The following is a 12,481-nucleotide window of genomic DNA, read 5'->3' on the forward strand; positions in this document are numbered from 1 at the left end:
TGTATACTCACTTAGAATTATGGTTGCAATTATACTGTGTAATTGCCTGTCTTTTGTAATATCTGTATCCTGCATGATACAGATTTACTTTGTTTTTGTGGTGTTCAAAGCCATATTGTTTTCTGAACACCACACAAACAAAGTAGTTTAACCTTTGCCCTCATGCAAGCTCCACATTGAAAGGTTTAAAAAAGGCAAAACAACCTGTATGGAAAGCTATCACTGGTGTGGATCTGTTTACATTAAAAGTGCCTTAGCAGAGCTTAAGTACAGCTTATCACCTTTATGTTTGTTGCTACTGTAATAGGGGAATGTTCTGGATGAGGAATTGACTGTCTTATCTTGTCATGTTTATGATTTTTTATATTCTGTTAATTGTTGTATGAAAATAAAGGTCAGAGAGGTTTATTGGAGTCCAATTTTAGTTTTTTTAAAAACTCACATTTTCAATAATAAAATAGGTTGTCACAGGTTTATAAACACAGGTGTAAAAAAACATAAATAATTGTAATATTAGCTTAAAATATAAATCTAAAACAGCAATGACAACCAAGATAAAGATTAAATATACATTATAGAATATAAAGCCTTGTCCTGGAGATCAATGTAAAAGGCATCAAGCTCGTAGTGCAAGGGAATTATTATGCCTGTGACAGAGGTAACGAGTGCATATAGCCTATATATATATATACACACAAAACAAGATTTTGATGAGTTGTGACATTTGTGATTTGCAAATTAAGGAAGTAATTAGTAAGTAGTTTCCAAGAAGGTGCATAAAGATATGTCATGAACTGGAAAAAGAATGATTGCATCTGCTAAATATATACAAAGAACACAGCAAGCACAACAGTAAAAACACCTCTAAAATATAAAATTCAAACAGTGAGAAATAAGGTGCATAGTGAAATATAATACAAAACGAATGATTGTGTCTGTCAAATATTAATATATATAATATATACAAACAGCATTCGAGCGCTGCTCGAAGGGGCCTGGGACTGAGAGGCCAGAAGCTCGTCCACTGCCATATGGAAGTCTGTGGTATTTACAAAAGTCTTTCCAGTGAGGCCTTTGGATGAGGATGATTTTGATTGTTGACAGTATGTTTTTTTCCTGTATTTTATGTGTCCTTGAGTGGACTGGCCACAAAGTGCGCATGTGTGCTTTTGCACTGTGCTCTGGGGCCGTGTAGCGCCCAGCTCTGTTTTTGTCCTCTTGTACAGAGTAGATCTGGCTTGTGGCAGTGCGGGAGGCGGCAGGAAAACAGGCGGCGGCAGCAGCTGGGGGGGAAGAGCTGGTCTACGGAGTGGCAGGAACACGAACACGGGCTGGGGCTGGAGTCCTGCTGCCGTGGTGACCGTCGCTGTCGCTGCCGCTGCCGCTATTGATTGCTGAGGTTGGGGTGCTGCCGTTTGGTTGTCATGCGGCACTTTGCGTTTCCGCGTGCCAGCCAGAGATGGAGTGACCTCATACTGCACTTGAGGTCGGCTGGTGTGCGGCCTCTCATCCGGGAGCTCTGCAGCGGGAGGTAGGCTGGTGCTGGTGATGCTCTGCGGACGCTGGAGGATAGACAAACCTCGATCCGTCACGTTTGTGGCTGAGAAGGCTTCCTGTCTCCTTATGAACTCAGCAACAGATTTGTTATTCATTTTCAGGATGGGAATCCCTAGTTTGCTGAGTTCAGCGTCATCCACGGTCACTCTCTGTTGCACCCGCTGGTAGAGTGTGGTGATCTGGTGCTTGAGAGGGGAGCCGCGAGCCTTTTTCCTGCAGTCCGGGTGAAGCCAGAGCTGTTTAACGATGCAGTACATCAGCCGGTTCTTCCTGGAGTCAAGCAGGTGGGCGGCAGAGAAGCGCTTGTTAAACTTCAGCTTCTGCACCAAAGAGGCCTCGGCCGGATCTCCGTTGGTGCGGCCAAACAGAGCGTTCCCCCAGCGTGCAGAGTAGAGGCTGTCAAATTGTTGGATGCTGCGGTCGTGGAGGTCAAGCTTGTTCCAGGCGCTGACTACTCTCTCTCTTGTAGAGTCACTAAGAGCAAGCTTTCCCTCCTCCAACGCAATTTCAACGAGAATGCTGCTCAGCTCTTCCACATGCTGGTACCCAGGGAGATGATTGGGGCCGCACACATCCTCCACACACGGGTCGTGCTCCGAAGCCACCACCTGGTCTGTGAGAACCAGATTCCTCTTCAGCGGAGCCAGGTCGTCGCTCTCAGCGTCTGTGGCGTAGCCCACATCATCTTCCGTGGACTCCTGTGTCGGCAGCAACCTCCTCTTCATCGTCTTCATCCTCCACAGTCTGAAGCGTTTCTCTAGTTTGAGCGTAATGCTCAGAAGCGCTGAAGGGCTGGGAAGATTGGGCAAAGAGGTACTCCAGCCCAATGCGCTCCTCACCAGCAGGAACTGGAGGCCTGAAGTTGATCTCCTCCACCTCGCCAAACAGGTCTTGGCACCGCTTGTTAAGCCGATCTATCAGGGGAGACATGTACACTCGATTTTCTTCTGCCCTTCTGGCCTTTAACGCTGCCTGACTCCCGGTCAGAGTTCCAGCGTGCGATGCCACTGAGGAGGTATACCTGGAAGGGGACGGCAGCACAGTGGGGCCCTGGGATCATCCGGGGCAGGAAGAAGTGGATCCCCTCCAGGCTGTTGCTTCCTCTCACGGTGGTATAGTATGGCATGCGCACACTGTTGCGGGTGACGACCTTCATGACAGTGTACATGTCTCTCCCTGGGGGATCCTGAATGCACTCCAGTTGCTTCTGCTGGTTCTCCCAGACCCGGTCGATGGCTGCAGCGTCCTTAAACAGAGGGACCTGGTTCTCATCCAGCCCAGCTGCTCCCTTCAGGCTGTTGATGGCTGTCTGCACACGGAGGAAGGACTCCTGGGCTCCCAACGTGATCCTCCTGACAAAGTGGTGGAGATCTTCTTTGCTGACGTAGATTTCAATCATCTTCGCGTCAGTCAGTGAGGCATACCTGGTCGTGTTTCCTGCACGCATGGCCTGGATGAGCAGCGCCATGTCATCCTTATTGTAGGAGAAGACAGCTGCAGAGAGCGCAGACTTAAACAGTGCATATTTAGGATGGTGGTCTGTCCGGACGGCCGCATCGAAGCGCTTTATCCAGTGGAAGATGTCCAGCCGCACCATCATTCCACTGTTCGCCCAGTCGCTGAAGAGATGCTCCAAAGAGGAGACACCATGCACCCTGCAGCAGCCACGGTCCACATACATCAGCTCAGGAGGGGCCTCTCCTGCTCTCCTGTAGCGCTCCATGAGGCCGTCAGCCATGGGCTTCAGGCACGTAAGAGACTCCTCGCAGGTGAACACCGACATGAGGACCTGCCCCAGCTCGTTGGCCACGTTGGTGCACCACTCTGCAGTGCCTCTTCCGTGACCTGAAAGCTTCTTGCAGATCTGATGACAGATAAAACACAAAGAAAAGGGAGTCAGACATTTGGTATAGAATAAAGTATTAAAAAATAACTCAGAGGGGTGTATTCAAACTGCTTTTTCAATAGCTGCCTCCCTTCCATGAATCATTTATCTAGAATTATTATAATCTAAATAATAAACAGCATATCCATCAAAAAACCCTTTCCATCTGCACTAACAATATTTCAAAACTCATATGCCACTACTTTAAATGTGTACATAATGCTGTTATTAATATAACAAATGCAATACTACAAACATAAGTACAATAACTAGTCAGTCTTTGGCTCATACAGTTATTGAAGTATTGATTATTAAATGATGCACATTGAGACACTTGTTAAATGAAACATTTTACACTGTGTTAAATTTACCTTCCTGGTGGAGTCATACTTGAGGACTTTCCCGAACGTGGACATGATTTGTGTCCGGTAGTCCTCAATGTGCTCTGTCTCATAGATCAGGTAGGCTTTTCTCAGAAGCCTCGGCGACGGCAGCTCCCTGCGCGTCGGCGGCTTCTGGTATTGATGGCCCAGAGCACCTGGAGGCAGAGAAGTGGATTGTTATATTATACAGAGAGTGTGTGTGTGTGTGTGTGTGTGTGTGTGTGTGTGTGTGTGTGTGTGTGTGTTTGTGTGTGTTTGTGTGTGAAAAAAACAAATAACTAATCTGACTTACTCATGATGCTTCCAGGTGTGCTGAGCTGACAAAGGGTGGTGTAGAGGTCCTTTCTCTGCAGGTACTCCTCACAGTGACCCTCCTGGACCTGCCTCCACACCTTAACCATGGTGTTGCCCTCAGTCCGATCCCTCATCAGGCGGACAACTTGCTTTGTTAGGGTTTCACAGAGCAAGGACCCAATCGCAGACCAAGATGCCAAAGAAAACTTCTTTATTCCACAAAAAGGGAAAACCAAAGAGGATCAAAAATCTGAGAGTCAAAAATCAGAGAGTCCAAAATCATACCAGATAAGAGTTCAAAATAGCAGTATCTCAGTATGGCTTCTTCACAGTCAAAAAATGATGATACAATCCGACAGGGGACAACAGAAAGACTGGGCTTAAATAGAAGGGGGAACAAAGACAAGACACAGGTGAACTAATCAGGAAAACACTCAGGTTGACGATGGGGAACAGGTGAGGGAGAAAAAGAGCGGGAAGCAGTAGAGGGCGGAGTCTCAGGACAATAATAAAACACACATGGCAACATAAATAAACAGGGGGAAAGACATGACATAACAAAACACAGGCAGGAGGCACAAGGGAAAATGTCTTAAACCACCAGGGTCTTAACATGCTTGTCCACACCGCGTCTGAAATTAGAGCACAGTCATGTAACGCCAGTGGAACTTTGCTCTGTAGTAAAACGGTTTAAGATTCAAAATATTGTGAAATAACAAGAGACTCTCACCTTGGTGTTAGGATCGCAGGGAACACAGCTTGGTGGGCTGGAGTCAGCTGCTTCAAAATAGCAGCATCCCACGCCAGGAAGCGACCAATTGAATGCTCCTGAGAGCCCTTTGCAGCCTTCCTGCACGCGTTGCAGGCCAGGAGCTCTGTGAGCATGCTGTACCAGCCAGTCATGTCACAGATATGCCTCACTGTGTTTCCATACCCACAGCGGTACAGAAAGGCTGCTTTTTCCCCGGGGCATCCTGACCTGGGACAGCGAAGGCTGTAGCCCCACACTCCCACAGGCCTCCAAAAGAAGACACGGCTTCTAAAAAAAGCGTCTGCAGAGGGCACTCCTCCCCCCACCACCACTCCAGGAATTTCTGGTGGATGGAACCACATGCGATCATCCTTCAGAATTTTCCTGCGAGCGATGGGGAGGTTCTTAAAGAGCCCCCTGTCAGCGTCCTCCTTCAGCCACTTCACGTCAGCACTGGGGAGACCTTGAGGGCCGGACTCCCACTGTTTGTGCCAGCCCTCAAATGACACCCGGTGGAAGAACAAAGACAAAACCGTCATGTACCAGTCACTGAGTGCTCTGACTGTAACGCTGTTCCTGCTGCATTAACATATTAAACAGTATTTAGCTGTATTGTACATGTATTACCTCAGGCTGCGTGACAGTGGCTTCTATTGGCTGTGGCTGTGGCAGTGCCGCAGACTTTGACGTCCTCTTACGAGGACCAGATGGAGGTTCCTTCAAAAAAGTAAGTGTATTAGTATAAACATATATGGAAGTGAGTAAGTGTATAACTATAAACCTGTATGTTAGTGTGACCTATCTATGAACTATGTCTGTACCTGCGATGGTGGAACGGGGTCTGTCTGTGGCTGCTGTGGAGGGTCTGGTGGAGGGGCCATGGCAGTGTCAGCTGGAAGAAAATGAGGACAAAAGCTTAGGAAGCCACAAGGATCATATTGGGTTGAAACAGAAATAAAGAATAATCCTGAAAAGTGTGCCTTTTAACCTGTTTTATTTTAAACTGATTTAAAGTTTTATATTCAATATATGTACAGTTATATGAGCTTAATGTTGATCTGTGAATGCCATCGATAAAATAAAAAACTGATTTACCTTGTCCTTCAAAAGTGGCGAGAGCCTCTGAAAGCAATGTATCATCCTGCCAAGGTGACAGGGATGTTGCTGTCGGAGGGGCCACTGAAGCAGACGCTGACGCCGACGGAGGAACCACTGACGCTGACGGAGGAACCACTGTTTCCGATGGGACAGGACCAGACAAGGACGAAGATGGTACAGCTGCAGTAGGGGCTTTCTGAGGAGAGTTTCACAAATTACAGTTAAAGTACAGTGAAGTAGTTTTGTCTTATGAACTGCATTCTGCTTTTGAGTAACACCTCAACCTACCTGTTTCTCTTTGTCGAGAATAAATCTCCTGAAGCGCTTCAGTGACTTGGAGCTGATGTCCTCCTCCTTCATTCCAAGCCACTGGCGAACAGAAGAGAAAGCCTCCTCTGCCATCTTCCTCTCTTGGGCACTGCCAGCTTGAGGGTCGGCATTAAGGCACTTGTGCAGGCTGTACCACTGCCACATCTCCTGAAAGGTGAAGGACTTAAAGCGACCCTGTCCATAAATGGCCCTGTCCACATTTTTCTCCAGGTGGCAGGAGACTGAGGGGAAAAACTCCACATAACGGAGGAGACAGTCCTTCACCCAGTCATTCTCCCTGGTTCCTCCTGTCCTGCCCGGGTCCTGGCTCTCCGCAATATGGCGGTCAAGCAGACTGAAACACACAGAACATGACGTTAAAGTAGGAAATAACGACTTAATGTGATTCTCTGTAGTGAAATATACTCACTATTTTAAGTAGCCCACATCATTCGCTACCAGCCACATGAAGCTTTGGCCAGCATATTTCCCAAAGGGAATAACCAGCTGGCCAAGGTAGAGCTTCTTTGAGGGCCTGGTAGTAGTGACGAGCCGGCATCTCCTTTTTGCTGAAGATTAAGACATTGGAATGGTTATTCTTAACTAATTCAGTTTATAATTGCTCTAGCACACAGGTCAGGTCAGGTCAGGTGTAAAGTGATATGTATGGTTCATATGCCCATCGTGCTACTGGGATAATAATTCAGATTTATTACCTTCATCACAAGCCGTCTGAAGGTCCTTGGGACCGGCGCTGGCTTGGAAGCCTTTGGGCCTGTGAAAGGCCCTGGCCTCTTTGGTTGCCTTCAGGACACATTGCTGCCTGTCCAGGGGCACAGTGGGGTCCAGAATGGGCAGCACGGGCAGCAATGGGTCCGCAGACGGTCTGCTGCTGCTGGCTGTACCTGAAAAAAATATTCACCAAAGTGTTTAAAGTGTTTTGGGACTTTTTCCCCAGGCATTCATTTCATACTATATTTGTAAATGATGACATAATAACATAACAAGTGTTTTCACGCACTGGGCAGTTTATTCTGCTGGCTATACATAACGTATAGACAATGGAAGTATGCATGTTATAACCATACAGACAAAACATGCATGTTATAAACTAACCTGCTGAATGGGTCGCTGCTTTGGAATCCATCCTCAAATACAGCTAATGTGTTGCCTATTAAAGTTCATAGAAACAAAATATCAACGTCAAAATGTAGCCCATGTTTTTCTTTACATTCATTGGCGCAACAACAACAACACTAGGGGGACTGTAGTGTTTTTTCTTGGCCTTTTTTTGAGGGCTGCTATGGCTATGTCGACTTCTGATTCATAAATATACGAGTGGGCTACATATTGATGTAATATTGGCAAGTTTAAGTCAAGGTAGGTATGATAGCTTAATAAGAGAAATGAATGACAAATATGGGTCAAATTTGAACAGACAGGGTTGGCCGGCGTCGGGGCACTGATTTGCGGATCGACCGTAACGTTGAATCAATATACGATAGTAGTACATTAACGGGGACACTTTCAACCTACATTTATAGATATACTTTGTAACAGTAACTAAGCAAAATGTCTCGAGAGTAGGCCAAACTCCGCTCGCTGGCGGACTCGGAGTTTGGCTATGTAAATGAGGCCGAATGGCCGTCGGCAGCACATTAACATATGAATAAACCCAAAGATAAACAAGTTCATTCACGGAAAAAGTCATTTAATAAACCTACATTAAAAAACATAGTTTTGTATGGCTAAGTTGTTGACATGAAGCGAACGAGGCTGGTTGTATTAGGGCAAAGTAGCCTCCGCAGTGAGTGGGAAGAAAATAATATTAAAAATGATTTAGCTTATTAAAAATACATTAATAAGCTAGGTACGACAGATATGATGAATGAAAAGCCCTCGGTGGGAACGAGAAGCACAAGCCGAACATATTAGTTAGTAATATTAGTAGGAATGCGACTCTTACCGGGTGAAACCGTGGTGACTTTTTACCTTTTTCCATCGCCGCTGAATTCGCGGAGAGCGTCAAGTGCGAACGTCGGGGAGGGGGAGGGCTCTAGGGAACTGTAGACTCCGAGCCAATGGGCGGCCGCCGTTGTCTACACTTCCAACGGCTATGCACTCGCCTGGCTCTCACGTCTGCGACCTCCCCAAATGTGGGAATCTCGATTGCATAATTTGTGGTAGTGGGGGACTGCGTTCGCGCTCTCCCCTGATTTAAATGTTGAACAATAAACTGAAAACATTGAATGATAAAGTTCAGAGTGGTCCACAGGTTCAGTATAACACAGACACTCCTTAAATATATTGGAACTGAAGAAAAAGCTAACTTAAATTCTCTAATACAAAGTGTTGTTTCTGTGAATTGAGAAATATGATTTCATGTGAAGATGGAGTGTCTTTGTGTTTATTTCAGTGCCTGCTTGTAATCAACGCTTCTGTCTCCAGGGACCTTATTCTTTATACTTTTACCTGCTTCACTAACAAAAATTAACTGTCAGATCAGCCGCAGCCATAGAAAAACACTCTTTGACTCACTCCAATTATGTTCCAGACACTATTTTTCTCCAGGGACATTTTCTGACAAAAGTGACTGTGTAGAAAAGCTGTGTAGTTTTCGTGCCACTCAAAAATGTGAGGTATTTGTTTTGTTTATGTCTGCAGTCTCAATGCCAACAATGCTGTTGGTTGGAACTGAGGTCAGTCTGAAAACATTAACATAACCCCTCCCTTTTCCTAGAAGTAGAACCAACCAATTCCAATCCAATCTACTACAGGACAGACCCCTAGCTGAATCCAACTTTATTATATAAAAAAGTAAATAATACCAGAAATTGCAGTCAGAGTTTGCTTTACAGAAAACTATGATAAACAAAGTTTCATAATCAATTGCATGTGATGATACATTTTATTATTTTCAGTAAATTTACTTTATCTTGTCTAGAAATTTTGAAATAGCTAATACACTATATTTTTTCTGCTGAGTAAAGAATATTTTTTAAGCAAGGGAGTGAGTTGATAGTTTTTTATAACGATGTAAAAAAAATTTACAGAATGTTTTTTTTTGTTAAACCTTTGTGGATTTGTAAAATAGTTTGACTTCCACACTTCTAAATAATTGTGTAATGAGTGTGTGCATCCACCAGATGGGGCCTCAGCTGCTGTTGTGTTGTGGAAATGAGGTCACTTTACGTGGTTTCTCTTATAGTCGACGGGTTAAAGTAAAACTGTCCCTGGAAACGTCGCCACTATTTATCTTGTAGCGATTAGAATTGAGTTTGTATGTTAGATCACTTATGGCACCAGTGAACGAAGTGGTTTTATTTGAAAACAGTATTTCCAGAAGTTGCGTACCACGTGACGCATACAGCGCCGTCCACAATTCTGAGACCACTTTCTCTTTCACTTGAACGGTGAAGTGGTCCCACACTTTTGGACCATACTGTTCCACATACAGCAAATCATTGTGTGAGAGAAAATAAAACCACTAAACTCTCAAATCAAACGTTAAGTTTAGAATTGTTTTCTTTTGTATTTCTTCCACTGACTCTTGATATCGAATGGGTGCGATCATCGATGTTTACCACCTTGCTTATTTCCGTCAAACCATCAGTGATAGTATTGTGTGACTGAATCGGTTGGCTCCACGAAACGTGTACAATTCATACTTACCTGGCAAGGGAGATACCATGATCAAGAAGGTGGTTCACCCAGGGCGAGGTATAGCCATTGCACTTCGGCTGTATTGACCCCTGCGAATTCCCCAAATGTGGGAATCTCGATTGCATAATTTCTGGTAGTGGGGGACTGCGTTCGCGCTCTCCCCTGATTTAAATGTTGAACAATAAACTGAAAACATTGAATGATCAAGTTCAGAGTGGTCCACAGGTTCAGTATAACACAGTTATATTGGAACTGAAGAAAAAGCCAACTTAAATTCTCTAATACAAAGTGTTGTTTCTGTGAATTGAGAAATATGATTTCATGTGAAGATGGAGTGTCTTTGTGTTTATTTCAGTGCCTGCTTGTAATCAACGCTTCTGTCTCCATAATAAAAATAATAAAATGTATCATCACATGCAATTGATTATGAAACTTTGTTTATCATAGTTTTCTGTAAAGCAAACTCTGACTGCAATTTCTGGTATTATATACATTTTTATATAATAAAGTTGGATTCAGCTAGGGGTCTGTCCTGTACTAGATTGGATTGGAATGGGTTGGGTCTACTTCTACGAAAAGGGAGGGGTTATGTTAATGTTTTCAGATTGACCTCAGTACCAACCAACACCATTGTTGGCATTGAGACTGCAGACATAAACAAAACAAATACCTCACATTTTTGAGTGGCACGAAAACTACACAGCTTTTCTACACAGTTACTTTTGTCAGAAAATGTCCCTGGAGAAAAATAGTGTCTGGAACATAATTGGAATTTCGAAAATGCCTATATGTGCAGCAACACTATTACTTTAGTACTTGCGTACCGTGCTGTGAACGGATCAGGTCCAGTCTACATCCAGGACATGGTCAAACATTACACCCTTGTCCGTTCACTCTGCTCTGCTTTGGCCAATCGGCTTGTTGCTCCCTCACTGCAAGCTAAACACTCATCAAAATCACGACTGTTTGCTGTCCTGGATCCTTAATGGTGGAATGAGCTCCCCATCGACATCCAGACATCAGAAAGTTAACAAATCTTCCGCCGCAAACTAAAAATCCCGATGACTCTTCTTTGAATACAATTTTGGAAACTAACAATTTAGTAACAGTTAAATGGCACAATTTAAGTAGTTTTGCTTTATTTTTGAAGAAATTGTCATTTCTTGATGTTCTGGGTTTGTACCCTTGGGGTTGAATGCACTTATTGTAATGTGGTTTGGATAAAAGCGTCAGCTAAATGAAAATGTAATGTAACACAAGAGACGGAGCAGATACAACTTCTTATTGCACGCTGAGAATAAAACACTTTTCCAATTCAAATTAACATATAAAGAATTAGGTACATTTTGGCTGATGCAAAGTTCCATTACAGCTAGAAACACGTACATTATAAGCCTGTGGTTTCTGTTTGACTTTTGACATCATTTAAACACTCAATGTTAAAGAGTTGTGAACAGTGAGTCAAAGAGTGTTTTTCTATGGCTGCGGCTGATCTGACAGTTAATTTTTGTTAGTGAAGCAGGTAAAAGTATAAAGAATAAGGTCCCTGGAGACAGAAGTGTTGAATACAAGCAGGCACTGAAATAAACACAAAGACACTCCATCTTCACATGAAATCATATTTCTCAATTCACAGAAACAATACTTTGTATTAGAGAATTTAAGTTAGCTTTTTCTTCAGTTCCAATATATTTAAGGAGTGTCTGTGTTATACTGAACCTGTGGACCACTCTGAACTTTATCATTCAATGTTTTCAGTTTATTGTTCAACATTTAAATCAGGGGAGAGCGCGAACGCAGTCCCCCACTACCAGAAATTATGCAATCGAGATTCCCACATTTGGGGAATTCGCAGGGGTCAATACAGCCGAAGTGCAATGGCTATACCTCGCCCTGGGTGAACCACCTTCTTGATCATGGTATCTCCCTTGCCAGGTAAGTATGAGTTGTACACGTTTCGTGGAGCCAACCGCTACAGCCACACACTACTCAGACTTATGGTTGCACGAAAATAAGCAACGTGGTAAAAATCGATGATAGAACCGATTCGATATCAAGAGTCAGTGGTAGGAATACAAATAAAAAACATTCAAAAATAAACGCTTGATTTGAGCGTTTAGTGATTTCATTATCTCCCACAATGCTTTGCTGTATTGTGTTACAGTATGGTCCAAAAGTATGGGACCACTTCCCCGTTCAAGTGAAGGTGGAAGTGGTCTCAGAATTGTAGACGGCGCTGTACGCGTCACGTGGTACGCTTCTTCCCGGAAACACTGTTTTCACATTAAAATCTTCGTTCAGTGGCCCCATAAATGATCTAATAGAGAAACTATACTTCTAATAGCTACAAGATAAATAGTGGTGACGTTTCCAGTGGCAGTTTTACTTTAACCCGTCTACTATAAGAGAAACAACGTAAAGTGACCTCATCTCCATGAAAACACAACAGCAGCTGTGTCCCCATCTGGTGGATGTACACAGTCATTACCAATATTTAGAAGTGTGGAAGTCAAACTGTTGTACAAATCCACAAAGGTTTTA

At 43.9% G+C, this 12,481-nt stretch overlaps 2 protein-coding genes and 2 non-coding genes across 4 annotated transcripts; 1 reads left to right on the forward strand and 3 right to left on the reverse strand.

Moving 5' to 3' along the window:
- Positions 1–2,261: 2,261 nt before the first annotated feature.
- LOC128430616 (uncharacterized) lies at positions 2,262–4,253 on the reverse strand. The gene is made up of 3 exons (XM_053416722.1): positions 4,118–4,253; positions 3,814–3,980; positions 2,262–3,421 (listed from the first exon to the last, which is right to left on the reverse strand). Exons 1-3 carry the CDS (start codon positions 4,251–4,253, stop codon positions 2,462–2,464), a joined length of 1,263 nt encoding a protein of 420 aa, XP_053272697.1. The 3' UTR covers positions 2,262–2,461.
- A 1,220-nt stretch (positions 4,254–5,473) lies between these two features.
- Positions 5,474–7,248, reverse strand: LOC128430617 (uncharacterized). The gene is made up of 6 exons (XM_053416724.1): positions 6,994–7,248; positions 6,708–6,846; positions 6,257–6,632; positions 5,966–6,164; positions 5,692–5,762; positions 5,474–5,587 (listed from the first exon to the last, which is right to left on the reverse strand). The coding sequence occupies exons 2-6, from the start codon at positions 6,743–6,745 to the stop codon at positions 5,474–5,476; spliced, it is 798 nt and encodes a 265-aa protein (XP_053272699.1). The 5' UTR covers positions 6,746–6,846; positions 6,994–7,248.
- Positions 7,249–9,941: 2,693 nt separating this feature from the next.
- Positions 9,942–10,105, forward strand: LOC128430719 (U1 spliceosomal RNA). The gene has a single exon (XR_008334074.1). It is a non-coding gene; the product is annotated as a U1 spliceosomal RNA (small nuclear RNA).
- Positions 10,106–11,719: 1,614 nt separating this feature from the next.
- Positions 11,720–11,883, reverse strand: LOC128430685 (U1 spliceosomal RNA). The gene has a single exon (XR_008334042.1). It is a non-coding gene; the product is annotated as a U1 spliceosomal RNA (small nuclear RNA).
- Between the last annotated feature and the right edge of the window lie 598 nt (positions 11,884–12,481).

Source organism: Pleuronectes platessa, chromosome 23, assembly GCF_947347685.1.
Source record: "Pleuronectes platessa chromosome 23, fPlePla1.1, whole genome shotgun sequence".
In the NCBI taxonomy this organism is placed as follows: domain Eukaryota; kingdom Metazoa; phylum Chordata; class Actinopteri; order Pleuronectiformes; family Pleuronectidae; genus Pleuronectes; species Pleuronectes platessa.

Excerpts from the sequence above, each read along its gene's own strand:
- LOC128430617 (XM_053416724.1), bottom strand. The coding sequence starts at position 6,745 with ATGTGGCTGGTAGCGAATGATGTGGGCTACTTAAAATA. Across the intron at positions 6,633-6,707 it reads GATGTGGGCTACTTAAAATA|TCTGCTTGACCGCCATATTG; the intron begins GTGAGTATATTT and ends TGTGTGTTTCAG. Across the intron at positions 6,165-6,256 it reads TTCTCGACAAAGAGAAACAG|AAAGCCCCTACTGCAGCTGT; the intron begins GTAGGTTGAGGT and ends AACTCTCCTCAG.
- LOC128430616 (XM_053416722.1), bottom strand. The coding sequence starts at position 4,253 with ATGAGGGATCGGACTGAGGGCAACACCATGGTTAAGGTGTGGAGGCAG. Across the intron at positions 3,981-4,117 it reads CACACCTGGAAGCATCATGA|GTGCTCTGGGCCATCAATAC; the intron begins GTAAGTCAGATT and ends CTCTGCCTCCAG. Across the intron at positions 3,422-3,813 it reads AGTATGACTCCACCAGGAAG|ATCTGCAAGAAGCTTTCAGG; the intron begins GTAAATTTAACA and ends ATCTGTCATCAG.